Source organism: Cnephaeus nilssonii, assembly GCF_951640355.1.
Source record: "Cnephaeus nilssonii genome assembly, chromosome: X".
Classification (NCBI taxonomy): Eukaryota; Metazoa; Chordata; class Mammalia; order Chiroptera; family Vespertilionidae; genus Cnephaeus; species Cnephaeus nilssonii.
The window spans coordinates 39876657-39897893 of record NC_137071.1 but is presented as its reverse complement, the minus strand read 5'-3'; the positions used below and the strand labels follow the sequence as shown (position 1 = coordinate 39897893).

The following is a 21237-nucleotide window of genomic DNA, read 5'->3' as shown; positions in this document are numbered from 1 at the left end:
CTCAGCAAAGTGTGAATAGAGAGAGCAAATATCAACATGATGAAGGCCATATATGACAATCCTACAGCGAATATCATACTCAATGGGCAAAAACTAAACCATTTCTCTAAGAACAGGAACAAGACAGGGATGTCTGCTTTCACCACACTTATTCAACATAGTATTGGAAGTCCTAGCCACAGTAATCAGACAAGAGGAAGAAATAAAAGGCATCCAAATTGGAAAGGAGGAAGTAAAACTCTCATTATTTGCAAATGACATGATATTGTACATAGAAAACCCTAAAGACTCCACCAAAAACTACTAGATTTAATAGATTAATTTGACAATGTAGCAGGATGCAAAATCAACACCCAAAAATCGATGCATTTTTTATATACCAATAATGAATTCCCAAAAAGAGAAACTGAACTAACAATCACATTTACCATTGCAACCAATTAATTAAGATACTTAGGAATAAACTTAACCAATGAGGCAAAAGAAAACTACAGGATGTTGAAAAAAGAGATAGAAGAAGATATAAACAAGTGGAAGAATATACCCTGTTCATGAATTGGTAGAAACAACATCATTAAAATGTCCATACTACTCAAGGTAATCTACAGATTCAATGCAACCCATATTAAGATACCAATGGAATATTTCACAGATCTAGAAAAAATATTACAAAAATTTAAATGGGCTAAAAAAAAAGACCCTGAATAGCTGCAGCAATATTGAGAAAGAAAAACAAATAGAAGGAATCACAATACCAGATTTCAAGTTATACTACAAAGCCACTGTAATCAAAACAGCCTGGTACTGGCAGAAGAACAGGCATAAAGATCAATAGAATACAACAGAGACCCAAGAAATTGACAATTTGAAAGGATAAACAAGATTGGATAAAACACATGTAGGCTAAATAGGATGTTACTAAACAATGAATGGGTTACCATTAATTACACTCAATTAATATTTTACAAATGAGGCAAGAGCATACAATGGAGTCAAGACAGTCTCTTCATTAAATGGTATTGGGAAAATTGGAAAGATACATTCAAAAAAATGAAACTAGACCACCAAATTACACCATACACAAGAATAAACTCAAAATGGATAAAATATTTAAATGTAAGTCGGGAAACCATAACAATCCTAGAAGAAACCATAGGCAGCAATATCTCAGACATCTCTCATAGCAATATATTTATGGATACATCTCCTAGAGCAAAGGAAATCAAGGAAATAATTTAAAAAATGGGACTACATAAAAATAAAATGCTTCTGCAGAGCAAAAGAAACCATCAACAAAATAACGAGAGCTCACTGCATGGGAGAACATATTTGGCAATGATACATCTGATAAAGGGTTAATATCTAAAATATATGAAGAACTCATACAACTTAACAAAAGGAAGCAAAAAAATATCCAATTTAAAAATGGGCAAAGGACCTAAGTAAACAATTCTCCAAAGTGGACATACAGATGGCTAAGAGACACTTGAAAAAATGCTCTAAGTCACTGATCGTTAGAGAGATGCAAATTAAAATGACAATGAGATATACCCTCACACCTGTCAGAATGGCTGCCATCAAGAATTCAACAAATGACAAGTACTGGCAAGGATGTGGAGAAAAGGGAACCCTAGTACACTGTTGGTGGGAATGCAGATAGGTGCAGCCATTATGGACAATAGTATTGAGTTTCCTCAAAAAATTAAATATGGAACTACCATTTGACCCAGTGATCCCACTTCTAGGACTATATCCTAGGAAACTCGAAAAACCAATCAGAAAGAAAGTATGCACCCCTATGTTCATAGTAGCACAATTTACAATAGCTAAGAATTAGACACAGCCCAAGTACCCATCAGTAGATGAGTGGATAAAAAAAGTTGTGGTACATTCATACCCTGGAATACCTTGCAGCAGTAAAAAAGAAGAATCTCTTACCCTTTGAGGAAGCATGGAGGCACCTGCAGAGTATCATGCTAAGTGAAATAATTTAGTCAGAGAAAGACAAGTATCATATGGTCTCATGTAATGTGGAATCTAAGTAAAAAAAAAATGATGAATGTAGTGGATTCAGAGACATGGAGTCATGGACCAGAGTGCGGAATCTCAGTGGGAAGGCGGGGGAGGGTGGGACAGTGGGAGGTAATCAACCAAGGACCTTGTATGCATATCTGCATAACCCATGGACACAGACAATAGGGTGGTGAAGGCTTGGGGCCAGAAGGGGCTGGTGGGGGTTAATGTGTAAAAAGGGGGAACATATGTAATACTTTTAACAATAAAGAATTATTTTAAAAAATAAATAAAGTAAAATATAAATAAATAAAGTTAGGGCTTTCTCATCTCCAGCTGGAGTGACTCACTGGTTGAGTGTCGACCTATGAACCAGGAGGTCATGGTTCAGTTCCGGGTCAGGGCACATGCCCAGGTGTGGGGCGTGCAGGAGCTATCCAATAAGTGATTCTCTCTCATCATTGAAGTTTTTATCTCTCTCTTCTATCTTTCTCTCCTTTTCCCTTCCTCTCTTAAATCATTAAAAAATATATTTAAAAAATAATAATAAAGTAAGGCTTTCTCCTATCCCACTGTCAAGACCAATTCCATTTCCCCAGCCTTTATTGCCCCAGTTCTTACAGTTGCATTTCCTTGTAGGACTCATCTAAATATCTGAGCTTGCTTCAATTGTAAATAAATTTTGAGCATATAAAATTATTATATCTTCTATCAAGGCCCCGGAATAACTAGTCTAGTCATGACTACTGAACTTTTCTTTGCTCCACTATTCACCATCTCTGACCTAGCCTAGGCCACCTTTGAAGCTAACCAGGATTACCAAGACAACCTGATAATTTATGCTGACTCTAACCCTAATTCAGAGTTTCTGGTATAGATTCTACTCAATGTCCACACTTAATGCTTCACCTCTAATCAAGTCTGGTGACAAATATCCCACTCATAATAATGGATAAAACACCCAGACAGGATATGAGTAAATAAATAGGAGACTTAAATAACAATAATAAGCCAACTAGATCTAACGTATAACAACAATCTACCAAAAACAATAGAATACATATTCATCTCAAGTGCACATGGGACATTTTTCAAAATAGAGCATATGATAGGCCACAAATTAAGCCTCAGTAGATTTTGAAACATACAAATTATCTTCTATAACCACAATGGAATGAAGTTACAAATCAATAAAAGAAGAAAAATGGATAATTTACAAATTTGTGAAAATTAAACAACACACTTTTAAAACACCAATGGATCAAAGAAAAAAAATCACAAAAAATTGACAAAATACTTAGAAGCAGATGAAAAAGCAAAACAAAACACAACATACCAAAATATGATGTGCAGTGAAAGTGTTGCTAAGGGGAAATTTATAGCTATAAACAATTAAATTTAAAAAAAATCTTAAATCAACAATCTAACTTCACAAGTTAAGAAAACAGGAAAAGAAAAACAAACTAAAACAAAAGCTACTAGAAAGAAGAAAATATGTTAATGATAGTGAAATAGAGAATAATAAAATAATAAAGAAAATCAATAAAACCAAAAGTTGGTTCTTCAAAACAATCAACAATATAGACAAGTCTTTAGCTAGATGGACTAAGAAAAAAAAAAGAGAAGACTCAAATTACTAAAATCAGAAATGATAGTGGGGACATTACCACTGATCCTACAGAAATAAAAGATTATAAATGAGTATTATGAGCAATTGTACACCAACAAATTGAATAACCTAGATGAAACAGGCAAATCTTAAAAACATAAAACCAACCAAGCCTAAATCATAAAGAAACAGAAAATCTGAATAGACCTGCAGCTAGCAAGCCCATTGAATCAGTAATAAAAAGTTTTCGAAAATAGAAAATCCCGGGATCTGATGGCTTCACTTGTGATTTCTACTAAATATTTAAAGAACTAATACCAATCTTTCTCAAAATCTTCCAAACTATTGAAAAGGAGGGAATACTTTTCAACTCATTCTATCAAGTGAACACTACCAAGTTATCAAATCCAGACAAAAACATTACAAGAATAAAACACTATATGCATCAATATCCCTTATAAACATTGATGCAAAAATCATTAAAAGGATTACACACCATGACCAGGTGGAATTTATTCCTGAAATGCAAGGATGGTTCGACATACAAAAATTGATCAATGTAATACATGATATTAACAGAATAAAAGAAAAAAACATGGTAATAATAATTGACGCAGAAAACGCATCTAATAAAATTTGGCACCTTTCATGATAAAAATATTTTTTAAAAAAACTAGAAATAGAAGGGAACTTATCAACATAATAAAATCCATGTATGAAAAAACCCATAGCAAACACCATACTCAGTGGTGAAAGACTGAAAGGTTTTCCTCTGAGATTAGGAATAAGGTAAGGTTGCCTGCTTTCACCACTTCTCTTCTACATGTTACTGGTAATTCTAGCCAGAGTGATTATTTAAGAAATAAGGTATAAAAACATGTCTAAATTATAAAGAAAAAAGTAAAATGATCTCTATTGCAGATTTTATGATCTTATATGTAGACAACCTAAAGAGTACACAAAAACAAACACTGTTAGAACTAATATATGGATTTAGCAAAGTAGCAGGATACAAAGTCAATACATGAAAGTCAGTTGCATTTTTATATACTAACAATGAACAATCTAAACAAAAAATTACAAAAATAATTCCATATATATTTCATCAAAAAGAATAAAATACTTGGGAATTATCTTAACTAAAGATGTGAAAGACTTGTACAATAAAGACTATAAAACATTGTTGAAATGAATTAAATATGATATAAATAAATGTAAACATATCACATATTTATAGGTTTGAAGAGTTAATGTGTTTAAATGTCAATACCACCTAAAGAAATCTATAGACTCATTTAAATCCCTATTAAATCCCCAATGATGATTTTGCAGAAATAGAAAAACCATTCCTAAAATTTATATGGAATCTCAAGGGATCCAGAATAGCCAAAAAATAGTCTTGAAAACAAAGAACAAAACTGGGAGACTCACATTTCCTCATATTAAAACTTACCAAAAAGCTTACTGTAATCAAAACAGTGTGGTACTAGCATAAGGATAGATATATGGACCAATAGAATATGGACTAATGGAATATACTAGAGAACCCAGAACTAAACAGTCACATATATAGGGACAGTCTTTTAAACAAATGGTGAGGGGAAAACTGGATTTCACACTAGCCAGTTTGGCTCAGTGCATAGAGCATCAGCCTGGGAACTGAAGCGTTCTGGGTTCAATTCTGGTCAAGGGCATATACCTCAGTAGCAGGCTCAATGACCGGCTCTGGTCCTGGAAATGTGGGGGAGGCAACCAATCAATGTGTTTCTCTTTCATTAATGTTTCTTTCTCTCTGTCTCTTCCCCCTCTCTTCCACTCTCTTTAAAAATCAGTGGGAGGAACTTTTGGGAAAAAGATGGCGACCGACAGGAAGGTAGGGAGAGAGAGAGTGTGAGTGAGGAACCCATAGAGGAGAGTGTAGATGTGTGTGGTGTGTGTGTGTGTATGAGATAGGGTCAGTTAGATTCTGCAGGTCTTCCAAGGGGCTCCCGAACAGGGCAGCCCTAGACGGTGGAGCCCCGCGCACAAAGCGGACACTTCTCGGAGGCTGGTGCGGACGCAGAGACCACGCCATCTTGGGAAACAGAGCTGCCCGAGACTCGGATCCTGGCTTCTGACACAAACCAGGACCCTGCAGCCACTGGGGACAGAGAACTGCTATCACAGCTTCAGACAAACAAACAAGAATCCAGACTTCCCGGCAGATTTCCGTGAGTCAAAGAGCCTATCCCCCTCCTCGCAGGCGCTGATAGCGCCATAGTAACTGATAGACGCGCCCCTCCCCCAAGCTGCTGAGCGCCCACAGGCGTGCGGAAAGCCCCATAGTAACTGATAGACGCGCCCCTCGCCCAAGCTGCTCACAGGCGCGCGCACAGACAGCGCCATAGTAACTGATAGACCCGCCCCTGGCCCAAGCTGCCGAGCTTTGCGCAGGGACTCGCTCCCTCTTAGGGAATTTGGCGCGCGCTCGCGCACGGGACAGAAGCAGCTCCCCGTCGGGGAAATCTGTCAGTGCGCACAGAGGGCTCCCCTTCGGGGAATTTGGGGGAATTTGGCTCGCGGGGCACAGCTCCCCCTTCGGAGATTCTTAAAAGCGTGCACAGAGGGGCTTCCCTTTGGGGAATTTGGCGCGCAGGACGGACTCCGCCCCCCTTCTGGGACTTTGGGAGAGTGCACTGAGCCGGCTCACCTTCAGGTTTTTAAGAATGTGCCCTCTAGCCGGTTTGGCTCAGTAGACAGAGCACACACAGGACGCAGCCCCACTTCAGGGAATTTGGCACGCCGGACACAGCTGCCTGGGATCCCTGACTCACAGCGCATTCACACTAAGAGCCAGCGACCCCAATTGTTGGTGCGTGCACACACAGGGACCCTGATTCTCAACGAGAAACCGCACAAGGCAACAGAGACTTTGACACTCGAGTCTTGGTGCAGACACAGGGAAACTCTGACTCCTGGCACATGCTAAGGATCTCATTCTCGGCACATACCAACAGTGTGGTGCAGACAGGGCCCCTGATTCTAAATGTGCACACGAGACCACACGGAACACTGGGGACACTGATCCTGGGCAAGTTTGGTTCCCACCAACCAAAGACAGTCACACGTCCTAGTGTCAGAGCACTTCAGTGAAACTAGGGTGGAGCGAAGTCCCCACAGCACACGGCCCAGGTCCACGCAAACAGAAGCTTGAGCTTTCTGGTAATAGCCAGAATGGGGAAACGAAATAACTCACAGAGGAAAGAAAATGTGGAGTCGCCAAGAAAGGAAATTAGTGAAAATGAAGCTTGCAACATGACCGAAAAGGAGTTCAGAGTAATGGTCATGGAATTTATACATCGGATGGATGAGAAAATCAACAACTTATGCAAGAATCAGGAAGAAATGAAAAGTGATATAGCTACAATCAAAAACACCATGGAAAGTTTCAACAGTAGATTACAAGAAGCAGAGGACCGAATTAGTGAGTTAGAAGATCAGGTACAGAAACAAGCTCAAGCTGAACAGCAATTGGAGAAAAAAATTAAAAAGCAGGAGGAAAGCCTAAGGGAGCTTCGGGACAACATGAAACGAAGTAACATGCGTATAATAGGGCTGCCAGAAGGACAAGAAGAGCAGCAGGGATTAGAAAATCTATTTGAAGAAATAATGACAGAAAACTTCCCGGATATGGGAAAGATAAAAGTTACGCAAGTAAAGAGAGTCCCAAGCAGGATCAACCCCAAAAGACCCACACCAAGACATGTCATAATTTCAATGGCAAATATAAATGATAAAGAGAGAATCCTAAAGGCGGCAAGAGAGAGACAGAGAGTTACCTACAAAGGAACACCCATCAGATTGTCAAATGATTACTCATCAGAAACACAACAAGCTAGAAGTGAATGGAAGGAGGTATACAAAGTGTTGCAAAGCAAAGGACTGAATCCAAGAATACTATATCCAGCAAGACTATCAATCAAAATTGAAGGGGAAATCAGGAGCTTTGCAGACAAAAAAAGCCTCAGGGAGTTTATCACCACCAAACCAGCAATGCAAGAATTGCTAAAGGGAATACTGTAAAAAGAAGAAATAAACAGGTAAGAAGGAATACAGACACAAAAATAGATATGACTGCAAACAAATACCTTTCAGTAATAACTTTAAATGTAAACGGACTAAATGCTCCAATCAAAAGACATCGAGTAGCTGAATGGATAAAAAAACACGACCCATATATATGCTGTCTACAAGAGACCCACCTCAGAACAAGAGACTCACACAGATTGAAAATGAAGGGATGGAAAAATATCTTTCAGGCAAATGGAAATGAAAAAAAAGCTGGGGTAGCAATACTTATATCTGACAAAATAGACCTCAAAGTAAATGCCATAACAAGAGATAAGGAAGGCCACTTCATAATACTAAAGGGAGAAATCCAACAAGAAGAAATAATTCTGGTAAACATATACGCTCCCAATATAGGAGCACCCAAATACATAAAAAAACTCCTGGAGGATATCAAGGGAGAGATTAATAGCAACACAATCATAGTAGGAGACTTTAATACCCCACTATCACCACTGGACAAATCCTCTAAACAAAAAATCAGCAAAGAAACAGCAATCCTAAATGACTCACTAGACCAGATGGAATTAATTGACATCTTCAGAACATTTCACCCCAAAGCCACAGAATATACATTCTTCTCAAGTGCACATGGGTCATTTTCAAAGATAGACCATATTCTGGGTCACAGGCAAAGTCTCTTCAAATTCAAGAAGATAGAAATTATATCAAGCATCTTCTCAGATCACAGTGGCATAAAACTGGAAATCAACTACAATAAAAACAATCCAAAGAAATCAAACACATGGAGACTAAACAGCATGCTATTAAACAAGGACTGGGACACCAGAGAGATCAAGGAAGAAATAAAAAACATCATGGCAACAAATGACAATGAAAACACAACAATCCAAAATCTATGGGACACAGCGAAAGCAGTCTTGAGAGGGAAGTTCATAGCTCTACAGGCCTATTGCAAAAAACAAGAAACAATGGTAATAAATTACTTAACCCTACAACTCAAAGAGCTAGAAAAAGAGCAGCAAGAAAAGCCCAGTGTAACCAGAAGGAAGGAAATAACAAAGATCAGAGCGGAGATAAATGACATAGAGACCAAAGAAACAATACATAAGATCAACAAAACCAAGAGCTGGTTCTTTGAAAGGATAAACAAGATTGATGGACCTCTAGCCAGGCTCACCAAGAAGCAAAGAGAGAGGACCCAAATAAACAAAATCAGAAATGAAAGAGGTGAAATAACAACAGACCCCGCTGAGATACAAAGGATTGTTACAAAATACTACGAACAACTCTATTCCAACAAACTGGACAATCTGGAGGAAATGGACATATTCCTAGAAAAATATAACCTTCCAAAAATCAATCAAGAAGAATCTAAACAGCTCAATAGGCCAATAACTATGGACGAAATTGAAGCAGTCATCAAAAAGCTTCCGGCAAACAAAAGCCCGGGGCCAGATGGCTTCACAGGAGAGTTTTACCAAACATTCAAGGAAGAACTAAAACCTATCCTCCTCAGACTATTCCAAAAAATTCAAGTGGAAGGAACACTTCCAAGCTCCTTCTATGAAGCCAGCATCACCCTAATACCAAAACCAGATAAAGACAACACAATGAAAGAGAATTACAGACCAATATCCCTCATGAACATAGATGCCAAAATCCTCAACAAAATTCTAGCAAATCGGCTCCAGCAGTACATCAGAAAGATCATACACCATGACCAAGTAGGATTTATCCCAGGAATGCAAGGATGGTACAATATCCGCAAATCAATAAACGTGATACATCACATAAACAAATTGAAAGATAAAAATCACATAGTCATATCAATTGATGCAGAAAAAGCATTTGACAAAATCCAACACCCTTTCTTGATAAAAGCTCTCAACAAGGTGGGAATAGATGGCTCATACCTCAACATAATAAAAGCTATATATGATAAACCCACAGCAAATATCATACTCAATGGACAAAAACTAAAGACATTTCCCCTAAGAACAGGAACAAGACAGGGATGCCCACTCTCACCACTCCTGTTTGACATAGTACTGGAAGTATTAGCCATTGCAATTAGACAAGAAGAAGAAATAAAAGGCATCCAGATTGGAAAAGAACAAGTAAAGCTGTCTTTATTTGCAGACGACATGATATTGTACATAAAAAATCCGAAAGACTCCGTCAAAAAACTAATAGACTTAATAAATGAATTCGGCAATGTAGCAGGATACAAAATTAACGCCAAGAAATCTATGGCCTTTCTATACACCAATAGTGAACTTACAGACAGAGAGACTAAAAAGGCAATCCCATTTACCATTGCACCAAAAAAATTAAGATACCTAGGAATAAACTTAACTAAGGAGGTAAAAGACCTATACACGGAAAACTACAGGACACTGAAAAAAGGGATAGAGGAAGACGTAAACAGATGGAAGAACATACCATGTTCATGGATTGGGAGAATCAACATCATTAAAATGTCCATACTACCCAAAGCAATCTATAGATTCAATGCACTCCCCATTAAAATACCAACGGCATATTTCACAGACCTTGAAAGAACTCTCCAAAAATTCATCTGGAATAAAAAAAGACCCCGAATAGCCACAGCAATCCTGAGAAAGAAGAATAAAGTAGGAGGGATCTCAATACCAGATTTCAAGCTGTATTACAAAGCCACTGTTCTCAAAACAGCCTGGTACTGGCACAAGAACAGACATATAGATCAATGGAACAGAATAGAGAATCCAGATATTGACTCAAACCACTATGCTCAATTAATATTTGACAAAGGAGGCATGAACATACAATGGAATAAAAACAGTCTCTTCAATAAATGGTGTTGGGAAAATTGGACAGATACATGCAAAAAAATGAAGCTTGATCACCAACTTACGCCATACACAAAAATAAACTCAAAATGGATACAGGACTTAAACATAAGACGGGAAACCATAAAAATACTAGAGCAATCCACAGGCAGCAAAATGTCAGACATATGCCAAAAGAAATTCTTCACTGACACTGCCCCTAGGGCAATGGAAGCTAAAGAGAAAATTAACAAATGGGACTACATCAAAATAAAAAGCTTTTTCACAACAAAAGAAACCATCAACAAAACAACAAGAAGGCCCACTGCATGGGAGAACATATTTGCAAATGGCATCACTGATAAAGGTTTAATCTCCAACATCTACAGGCAGCTTATACAACTTAATAAAAGGAAGATAAATGATCCAATAAAACAATGGGCAACAGACCTAAATAGAATCTTTTCAAAAGAAGACAGAAGGAAGGCCAAGAGACACATGAAAACATGCTCAACGTCACTAATTATCCGAGAGATGCAAATCAAAACAACAATGCGGTACCATCTCACACCTGTCAGAATGGCTATCATCAACAAATCAACAAACGACAAGTGTTGGCGAGGATGCGGAGAAAAAGGAACCCTCGTGCACTGCTGGTGGGATTGCAGACTGGTGCAGCCACTGTGGAGAACAGTATGGAGTTTCCTCAAAAAACTGAAAATGGAACTCCCATTTGACCCAGTAATCCCACTCCTGGGAATATATCCGAAGAAACTAGAAACACCAATTAGAAAGGATATATGCACCCCTATGTTCATAGCAGCGCAATTCACCATAGCTAAGATTTGGAAACAGCCTAGGTGCCCGTCAGCAGATGACTGGATCAGAAAACTGTGGTACATCTACACAATGGAATACTATGCTGCCATAAAAAAGAAGGAATTCTCATCATTTGCAGCAACCTGGGAGGAATTGGAGAACATTATGTTAAGTGAAATAAGTCAGTCAATGAAAGAAAAATACCACATGATCTCACTCATTTATGGATAATAAAGAACATTATAAACTTGAACAAAAAGATAGATACAGAGACAGTAAAGCATCAAACAGACTGTCAAATTACAAGGGGAAGGTTAGGGAGAGGTGGGGGAGATAAGAGATCAATCAAAGGACTTGTATGCATGCATATAAGCATAACCAATGGATGCAAAACTCTGTGGGTTGGGGGCATATATGGGAGTGGGGTGTGGGGAAGGCAATGGTAAGATATGTACACATATAATACCTTAATAAAAAAATTGGAAAAAAAAAAAGAAAAAAAAATCAGTGGGAAAATATCCTTAGGTGAGGATTAACAACAACAAAAAAGGAAACTGGATTTCCATCTATACTAATGAAAGGGTAATATGCTAATTAGACTGGGTAAACTGGACATCTTCTGGTCGTCTGGTCCTCCTTCTGGACAAAGCCATGGTGACAGGGGCTGAGGCAGAGGCGGTTAGGATTGATCAGGCAGGCAGGCAGAGTGGTTAGGGTCGATCAGGCAGGCAGGCAGATGAGTGGTTAAGAGCCAGCGGTCCCGGATTGTGAAAGGGATGTCCGACTGCCGGACATCCCCCAAGGAGTCACAGATTGGAGAGTGCAGGCTGGGCTGAGGGACCCCCCGAACAGCCCCCATGCATGAATTTCATGCACTGGGCCACAAGTAGCAAAATAATACAGGTGAACACTTACCTAATATCATATAAAAATTAATTAAAAAAAAAACACCTCAATATAACACCTAAACCAATACAACTCAAAAGAAAACATACTACAAAGCCACTGTTCTCAAAACTGCCTGGTATTTTCACAAGAACAGACGTAGACCAATGGAATAGAACAGAGAACCCAGAAATTGATGCAACTCATTATGTTCAATTAATATTTGACAAAGGAGGCATGAACTTACAATGGAGTCAAGACAGTCTCTTCAATAAATGGTGTTGGTAAAATTGGACAGATACATGCAAAAAAATGAAACTAGACCACCAACTTACACCATAAACAAAAATAAACTCAAAATGGATAAAGGACTTAAACGTAAGATTGGAAACCATAAAAATCTTAGAAGAAGGAACAGGCAGAAAAATAGACGTTTGTTGTGGCAATATCTTTACTGATACAGCTTCTAGGGCAATAGAAACTAAGGAGGAAATAAACAAATGGGACTACATCAAAATAAAAAGCTTCTGCACAGCAAAAGAAACCATCAACAAAACAACAAGGAAGCCCAGTGCATGGGAGAACATATTTGCCAATGATATTTCCAATAAGGGTTTAATCTCCAAAATTTATAAAGAACTCATACAACTTAAGAAAAGAAAGATAAACAATCCAATAAAAAAAATGAGCAAAGGACCTAAATAGACACTTTTCGAAAAAGGACCTACAGAAGGCCAGGAGACATATGAAAACATGCTCAAAGTCACTAATCATCTAAGAGATGCAAATCAAAACAACAATGAGGTACCATCTCACACCTGTCAGAATGGCTATCATCAACAAATCAACAAATGACAAGTGTTGGCGGAGATGGGGAGAAAAAGGAGGCCTCGTGCACTGCTGGTGGGAATGCAGACTGGTGCAGCCACTGTGGAGAACAGTATGGAGTTTCCTCAAAAAATTAAAAATGGAACTTCCATATGACCCAGTAATCCCACTTCTAGGAATATATCCCAAGAAAGCAGAAACACCAATCAGAAAGAATATATGCACCCATATGTTAATAGCAGCACAATTTACAATAGCTAAGATTTGGAAACAGCCTAAATGCCCATCAGCAGATGAGTGTATTACAAAACTGTGGTACATCTACACAATGGAATACTATGCTGCTGTAAAAAAGAAGGAATTCTTACCATGAATGGACCTGGATAGCATTATGCTAAGTGAAATAAGCCAGTCAGAGAAAGATTAGTATTAAATGATATCACTCATTTGTTAAATATAATGAACAACATAAATTGATGAACAAAAATAGAACCAGAGTCATAGAAGCATTGAACAGACTGTCCAACCTATGAGGGAAGTCAGGGGGTGAGGAGGTAAGAGATCAACCAATGGACTTGTATGCATGCATATGAGCATAACCAATGGATACAGACAGTGTGTGGGGGGGTGATGGCATGTGCTGGGGGGTGAGGGTAGCCAGGGAGAGGTCAGGAGGGGGGGGGAAAGGACACTTATGTAATACTTTAAACAATAAAGAATTTAAATTCCAAAAAAAGAAACCATAAGGAAAAACCTTCATGACATTAGATTTGACAATGATTTTTTTGGATACAAAAGTACAGGTAACAAAAAACCCCAGGCTTATTGGAATTTATAAACATTTTTAAAGTCTATATACCAAAGAGACACTATCAACAGAGTAAAAAGTCAACCTACAGAAGGGGAAAATATTTGCAAATTTTATATCTGACTAGGGGCCCGGTGCACGAAATTCATGTACAAGGGGTGGGGGGTGTCCCTCAGCCCAGCCTGCACCCTCTCCAATCTGGGACCCCTCGCGGGATGTATGACTGCCCGTTTAGGCCCGATCCCAGGAGGATCGGGCCTAAACGGGCAGTTGGACATTCCTCTCACAATCCAGGACTGCTGGCTCCCAACTGTTTGCCTGCCTGCCTTCCTGATTGCCCCTAACTGCTTCTGCCTACCAGCCTGATCACCCCCTAACCACTCCCCTGCCAGCCTGATTGATGCCTAACTGCTCCCCTGCCAGCCTGTTTGCCCCCCAACTGCCCTTCCCTGCAGGCCCAGTCGCCCACAACTTCCCTCCTCTGCCGGCCTGGTCACCCCTAACTGCCCTCCCCTGCAGGCTTGATCACCTCCACACTGCCCTCCCTTTCAGGCCTGGTCCTTTCCAACTGCCCTCCTCTGCTGGCCTGATCGCCCACAACTGCCTTCCCTTGCAGGCCTGATCCGTCCCAACTACCCTCCCTTGCTGGCCATCTTATGGTGGACATATTGTGTCCACATGGGGGCAGCGATCTTTGACCACATGGGGGCAGCCATCTTGTGTGTTGGAGTGATGGTCAATTTGCATATTATTATTTTATTAGATAGAATTAGATAGGATAGAGGCCTGGTGCCTGGGTGGGGACCAGCTGGTTTGCCCTGAAGGGTGTCCTGGATCAGGGTGGGGGTTCCCTTGGGTCATGGGGTGGCCTGGGCGAGGAGCCTGTGGTGGTTTGCAGGCCGGCCACACCCCCTGGCAACCCAAGCAGAGGCCCTGGTATCTGTAATTTATTTATCTTCTATAATTGAAACTTTGTAGCCTGGAGTGGAGGCCAAGGCAGGCCAGGGCAGACGGAAAGCTTGGCTTCCTCCATCTCCAGGGGCAACTCAAGCCTCCTGCTCTCTCCAGCTCTATGGCTCCTCCCATTTTTGTTGGGATTTATTTATCTTCTATAATTGAAACTTTGTAGCATTGAGTGGTGGCCTGGGCTGGCAAGGGCAGGTGGAAAGGTTGGCTTCCTCCATTGCCAGGGAAACCCAAGCCTCTCTCCTGCTCTCCATGGCCACAGCCATCTTGGTTGGGTTTATTTGCATATTTGCTCCTGATTGGCTGGTGGGCATGGCTTGTGGGCATGGCTTGTGGGTGTAGCAGAGGTATGGTTAATTTGCATATTACTCTTTTATTAGATAGGATAAGTAATTAAGATAACTCCTAAAACTTAATAGCAAAAATAAATAAATAAATAAACAACCTAATTAAAGATGGGAAGAGGACTTGAGAAAATATTTAAGCAAAGAATATATATAAATAGCCAATAGGCACATGGAAAGATTCTAAACATTACTGATCATTAGGGAAATGCAAATCAAAACAACAGTGAGATACCTCTTCACACCCACTCATATGGCTACTATAACACACACACACACACACACACACACACACACACACAGAGAGAGAGAGAGAGAAAATAAAGTTTGGAAAGGATATGGAACAATTAGAGCACATGTGCACTGTTGTTGGTAATTTAGAATGGTACAGCTACTGTGAAAAACAACATGGTGGTCCCTCAAAAATTTAAAAATAGAATTAACATATCATTCAGTAATTCCATTCTGTGTATACCCAAAATAATTGAAATCATGCCTCAAAGTCATATTTGCACACTGGGTAGAGGGTAAGATGGGTAGTTATTTAATGGGTATTGAATTTCAGTTTTACAAGATAAAAAGAATTGATATAGATGGTAGTGATGGTTGCAAAACATTATGAATGCATTTAATACCACTGAACTGTACTCTTAAAATAGTTACTATGGTAAAATTTATTTTGTGCATATTTTACCACAATAAAAAAGTGAAGAAAAAGACTGGAGACCCATATTGAACACAAGCTAATGAGAGCTTAATCCTCACTGTCCATCCTCTTTTCCAAGGTAAGTTTTTTTCTCCATATATATCCCTATTTATTTGATGTAAGCTCTACTGTGCTTGCTCAGATCTCTTAGAATTAACTGGCACACATCTAACCTCAGAATACTGTTCATTACATTAATTTCCATAGTTCCATAGTTTTCTCCCATCTAATCTATTTTATTTCCTGGCTTCGTTAAGTGACTAAAGCACCCAACATTGTTATACTGTTTCAATGCTGTACTTTAGGCCTTCTGGATACTTTCTCCAAGTCAGTTTCTAACCTTTGTTTTGCATCCCTCACTATAGCAAGCATATCTGCATGTCATGTCAAGTTGTCCCTGTCCAAATATTGCCAGGAATCTGGGCAGTCTTACTGCTTTATATAGAGCCCTTCAGAAATGCACCTAGGGAAATATTTTAAAGTGTGATCTTAACAACAGTACTTCCAGAAGATATTCACTGAAAAAAAAATAATGTCTATAGTAAAGTATAAGAAATGCCACATACTCTATTCCTATCTTTGAGATTCATGATAAACAAAAATAAATCCAAAGTTCTGAGAAGCCCTGCAGCAAAGAACACTGTTTGACTATTTTTATGTGACTACTAGTGGCCCGGTGCATGAAATTCGTGCACATCAAAAGGGAAGTAATTAGAGGAAATATTTTAATATTGCTATTGCCCTTTCTCTATAATAGAAGTGTCAGAGATGAAAGAAAATTAATAAAATGTATATAAAAAATCTCCCTCCTGTCAGAGTCTGGGGTATGCTGTGGGACCTAGAGTCAAGTCCCCGCCCACCACACACACGCGCTTTGAAAATGCAGGAGACCCAGACCCGGCCGGCCCCACCCCCATTGGGTGAGACCCAGACCCAGCCAGCCCCACCCCCGTCAAGCCCCTCCAGGTGGGGGGCGGCACGGCTTGAGGTCCCCTGTCAAGCCCGCCAGATGGTGGGGCATGGCCCGAGGTCCCCCAGGCCAGCCCTGTCGGGTGGTGGTGCAGCGTAAGGTCCCCGTCAAGCCCCGCCAGGTAGGGGGTTGCTGTCTGAGGTCCCCATCAAGCCCCGCTGGGTCAGGGTGCAGCCTGAGGTCCCCTAGACTGGTGCTGGGGGGGCATGGCATGAGGTCTCCTGGCCCAGCACCAGGGTGAGGGGCACATCCTGAGGTCCCCCGTCAAGCCCATCGGGCAGGGACTATAGCCTGAGGTCTCCTGTCAAGCCCCACCTGGTGAGAGGTGTGGCCTGAGGTTCTTGTCAAGCCCTACTGGGCAGGGGGTACAGCCTGAGGTCCCCTGGCCTGGCACTAGGGTGGGGGGCACCTCCTGAGGTCCCTCGTCAAACCCTGCCAGGTGGGGGGCATGGCCTGAGGTTCCCTGTCAAGCCCCAAAGGGTGGGAGTGCAGCCTGAGGTCTCCTGGCCTTGCGCCAGGGTGGGGGGGCACAGCCTGAGGTCCCCCATCAAGCCCTGCGAAGCAGGGGATGCAACCTGAGGTCTTCCAGCCCGGCGCCGGGGTGGAGGGCATGGCCTGCGGTCTCCAGGCCTGGCACTGGGGCAGGGGCATGGCCTGAGGTCCCCTGTCAAGCCCCATGGGGTGGGGGACATGGCCTGAGGTCCCTCGCCCTGGCCAGGTACCATGCAGCCTCAGGTTCCTGCTGTTCAGTTGTGATGTTATGGTGTCCTGGCTAATTTGCATATTCCTCTATTATATAGATAGATTATATAGATAGATGTTTAACTTAGTATTTTGCAAGCACAGTCACAAAACACTCTTGCACAAAACACTCATCTGTTGGTACTCACTTTGGGAAATGCTGTTCTAGAGATGTCTCTGAGTTGCCCCCCAGGCTCCAGTTTCTAAGTCCTCCCCAGTCTCATGGATCTAGTCAATTAATTTCATAAGTTAAGGATTACTCACCCAGGATTCCAAGATGCTCATCTTCCTCCAGCTGTACCTTTTTCTGGAACGTTTCATCTTGAAAGGCTTCATATCGGACTTTCCAGTAAGTGCCCCCAATTCTGCTGGAGCCCTTCTGGAAGAATATATCTGAGCCACTGGCATATAAAAAGACAAATGTCACATGATTAAATTATGTATCAAATAGACTCCCATATCACCCTTGGTCTCATCAAGTTATGGATCTTTATAATTAGAAAGACCTCAGAGATCATCCATGTTAGCTTCTACCCAGTGAAGATGAAACCACTAACAAATAATATGCAGCTTCTGCTTCAGTCTTTCCAAGGTTAGGGAATTCATTTTCAGAGAAAACAATCCTTCTTACTTTTGGATAGCTTTAATGATTACAGTTATTTTTATAATAGTCTGAAATCTTCTTGCTTGTAAGTTTCAGACACTAGTACTAGTCCTGCGTTCATGAATACCATAGACTTACATCTATCCTTAATTATCTTTAGGTATTCAAGATTGTTTCTCTCCTTAATAAAGAATATCCTTAATTCCAAAATGAAAACCCACTAACTCAGCAAATCCAGTTAGAGATTCCAGAAGTCATGCTGAGACCCAAGTGCCTACTTTCCTATGTTTTCTGCACATTCATTCCATTAGGTTTTCTGCTGAAAAAATATTTATTTTTGCTGGGAAAATAAACATTTTTCCAGCAAAAAAATTAGGCCTCAAGATATTCCCCCAAACCCTCCAAGTCATCTACCAAGTGGCTCTTCTGTGAAAGACCTGGAATCACTGATAGGCCAGTGAATATGCATAATTTAAGGCCTAACAACTGAATAGGGAACCAACCTCCTCTATCTTGCCCAATCTGAGTCATGGATGAAACAAAAGAATTTGAATAAATTCCTCCAAAATGATGGTTATGGAATGGCTATAAGGTAGGTTGCTTCCCCTTCTTCCTACATTTCTGAGTGCTTTTTACACATCTGTTTAAATGCCTCCTTCAGACTATGAAAAATAAAAGGAGGTAAATAATGGATAAAATAAAGAAGAGCTGGAGAAATGACATTTCAACTGATCTGGTCCCACTGGGCCTCCTTTTCTGAATGTGGCTTGGTATTAGAGCAGGAACAATCTCAAACACTGCTAGTTCCCCAAGAGCAAGCTCTCCAGGGGTCAAAAGAATTTGGTTAACAGTTGTGTCATTAACTCCAGTCAGACAATGATTATGACCCCCAAGTGAAAGATAAATTTCTGACAGGAAGTAGTATTGTTTGGGGCTAAAACCAGGAGTAGGGAGAAGCCCACTACCTCTTACCTGCCTGGCTCCCTCAAATTCTTCCCAGTACTCCCATCATAACCCGTTGGGCCATAGTCCCATAGAATCTCATGAGCCTCAATGAAGTACTGCCGGACATTTCCTGTTAGTAGGTTCACAGGAGGGGCCATGGAGCAAGACTTGACATTGTAGAGTGCTTGCATGCCATCTGGAAGAAGAGGAAGAACATCATGTCTGGTCCCATTTCAACTAACAAGTCTTCTACCCAGACAATCCAACTTTCTCCTTCTCCTAAGGTCTCCCCTCCCACCTTCCAATAGGCTCTTTACCCCTACCTCCATATAAGCCATTTTCTATCACTCCTTAAGAGCCTGGCTGGAAGAGAGTGAGCCCAAATAGGAATTCAAGTATCTCTACCTGCTCACCACCACTACCTCATTTACCAGATGTTCATTCTTTGCAAAAGGTTTACATTGTCCAAATACCTGAGAATGAGTCCAAGCCTTATTATTCTCTGTAGGACTTAGGCAAGTTAATTCCTAGATTGAAAATTAAATCCTGTTTTGTAAATGGGAAGAATAGGAAATCTGCCACACTGGGCTGGTGAGAGCATAAAAAAAAGAGGAGTAAGTAATTTGTAAAGAGGGGATCTCCCAAAACAATGGGACATCTACACATGGAGATTAAGCTTCAGATTTAGGACTCATGAAAATGTAGATTCTAAGTAGTGTCTCAAAGCGTGAAAAATGTTACATTGAGGTATAGTGGTAATTGATGATATTGCCTTGTATTTGCTTGGCATCTTATAGAGGTCATTCAGATCATTATCTCATTTGAGTGTCATAACATCCCAAGGATATCTGAAATTATAAATTAGAAATCTGAGATATAAAAAAGGATGTAGAAAATATATTCATTTTCTAAATTTTTCTTTATTGATTAAGGTCTTACATGTGTGTCCAGTACATAGGCCAGGACCTGTGCTAGATTTTTTACATATGTTATTTCCTTCAATCCTCATAACCATCCTGTGAAACAGACTTTTTAAAATATGTTTTTAAAATTGATTTCAGAGGGAGGATTGGAGAGAGAGAGAGAGAGAGAGAGAGAGAGAGAGAGAGGTCAATGATGAGAGAGCATCATTGATCGGCTGCCTCCTGCATGTCCCCTATTGGGGATGGAGCCCACAACCCAGGCATGTGTCCTGACCGGTAATAGAACCATGACCTCCAGGTTCATGGGTTGACGGTCAACCACTGAGCAACACTGGCCGGGCTAAACAAACTTTTTATATCCCCTTTTGCACTTGAAAAAAATCTAAGGATCAGACAGGTTAAATAACTTGCCCAAGATAATACAGCTAGTCAGTGATAGAGCTGAGACTTAAGCTCTTATCTTTTAACTGCAAATTTAAGTGCTCATTTTTTTTTCTTATATCCACTAGCTTGGTCTCAACATTCTCCTAGTCTTTAAGATTCAAAATTACATTATCTCTCTAATATCCCATTACAATTTCATAAGGTAGAAATAATTACTGCAATAATCAGATAAGGGAACAGAGGCTCAGAGAAGTGACATTACTTACCAAAGCTAACTAAGCAACTGGTGGAACAGGTTTTGAATCCAGGCCTGTCTGGATCTAAGGCCCCTGCTTGTTCTACTATTGTGCTACATTTCTAACTTCAATCTGGATTCATACTCATTTACTCAGGCACTTTTGGAACCAAGCCAAACCCTGGATGACAGAGCATGGGTAACTGGCCCCTATTAGGAAAAAAAAATACCACCCCAGACTCATTATCTTACCAGTCTATAACTCCTCCCTTATTCAAATCCATTTTCACATACTCACATATCACTTACCTGACATCCATCTAATTTACCATATATCAAATAATTCTAGAAAGTGAGAACTGAAGAGGCACTTAGAGACTATTTAGACCAAATCTCCCATTTTATAAATGTCACAAATGAAGCCTAGAAATGGAAAGGGACTTTTCCAAAGTTATTACAGTGAGTTTTTCATAGAGCTGAGACAACCACTTAAATCATCTAATCACTTATCTACTGCTCTTTCCATTGCCTCATATGTTCCTCCTCTCTGATGGTCCTCAATGCACTGTGCCATTA

The 21237-nt window shown here is 40.3% G+C and overlaps 1 protein-coding gene across 5 annotated transcripts in view; it reads right to left on the bottom strand.

Annotated features, from left to right (window-relative positions):
- The window catches only part of HEPH (hephaestin), a 142910-nt gene that overhangs the window by 107846 nt on the left and 13827 nt on the right, over window positions 1–21237 (bottom strand). For all 5 annotated transcript variants that reach the window (XM_079765744.1, XM_079765745.1, XM_079765742.1 and 2 more), the window contains exons 7-8: window positions 19147–19315; window positions 17835–17971 (exon numbers count right to left, since the gene is read on the bottom strand). In XM_079765744.1, the coding sequence (XP_079621870.1) occupies window positions 17835–17971; window positions 19147–19315 (306 nt within the window). The remainder of the gene's footprint in view (window positions 1–17834; window positions 17972–19146; window positions 19316–21237) is intronic.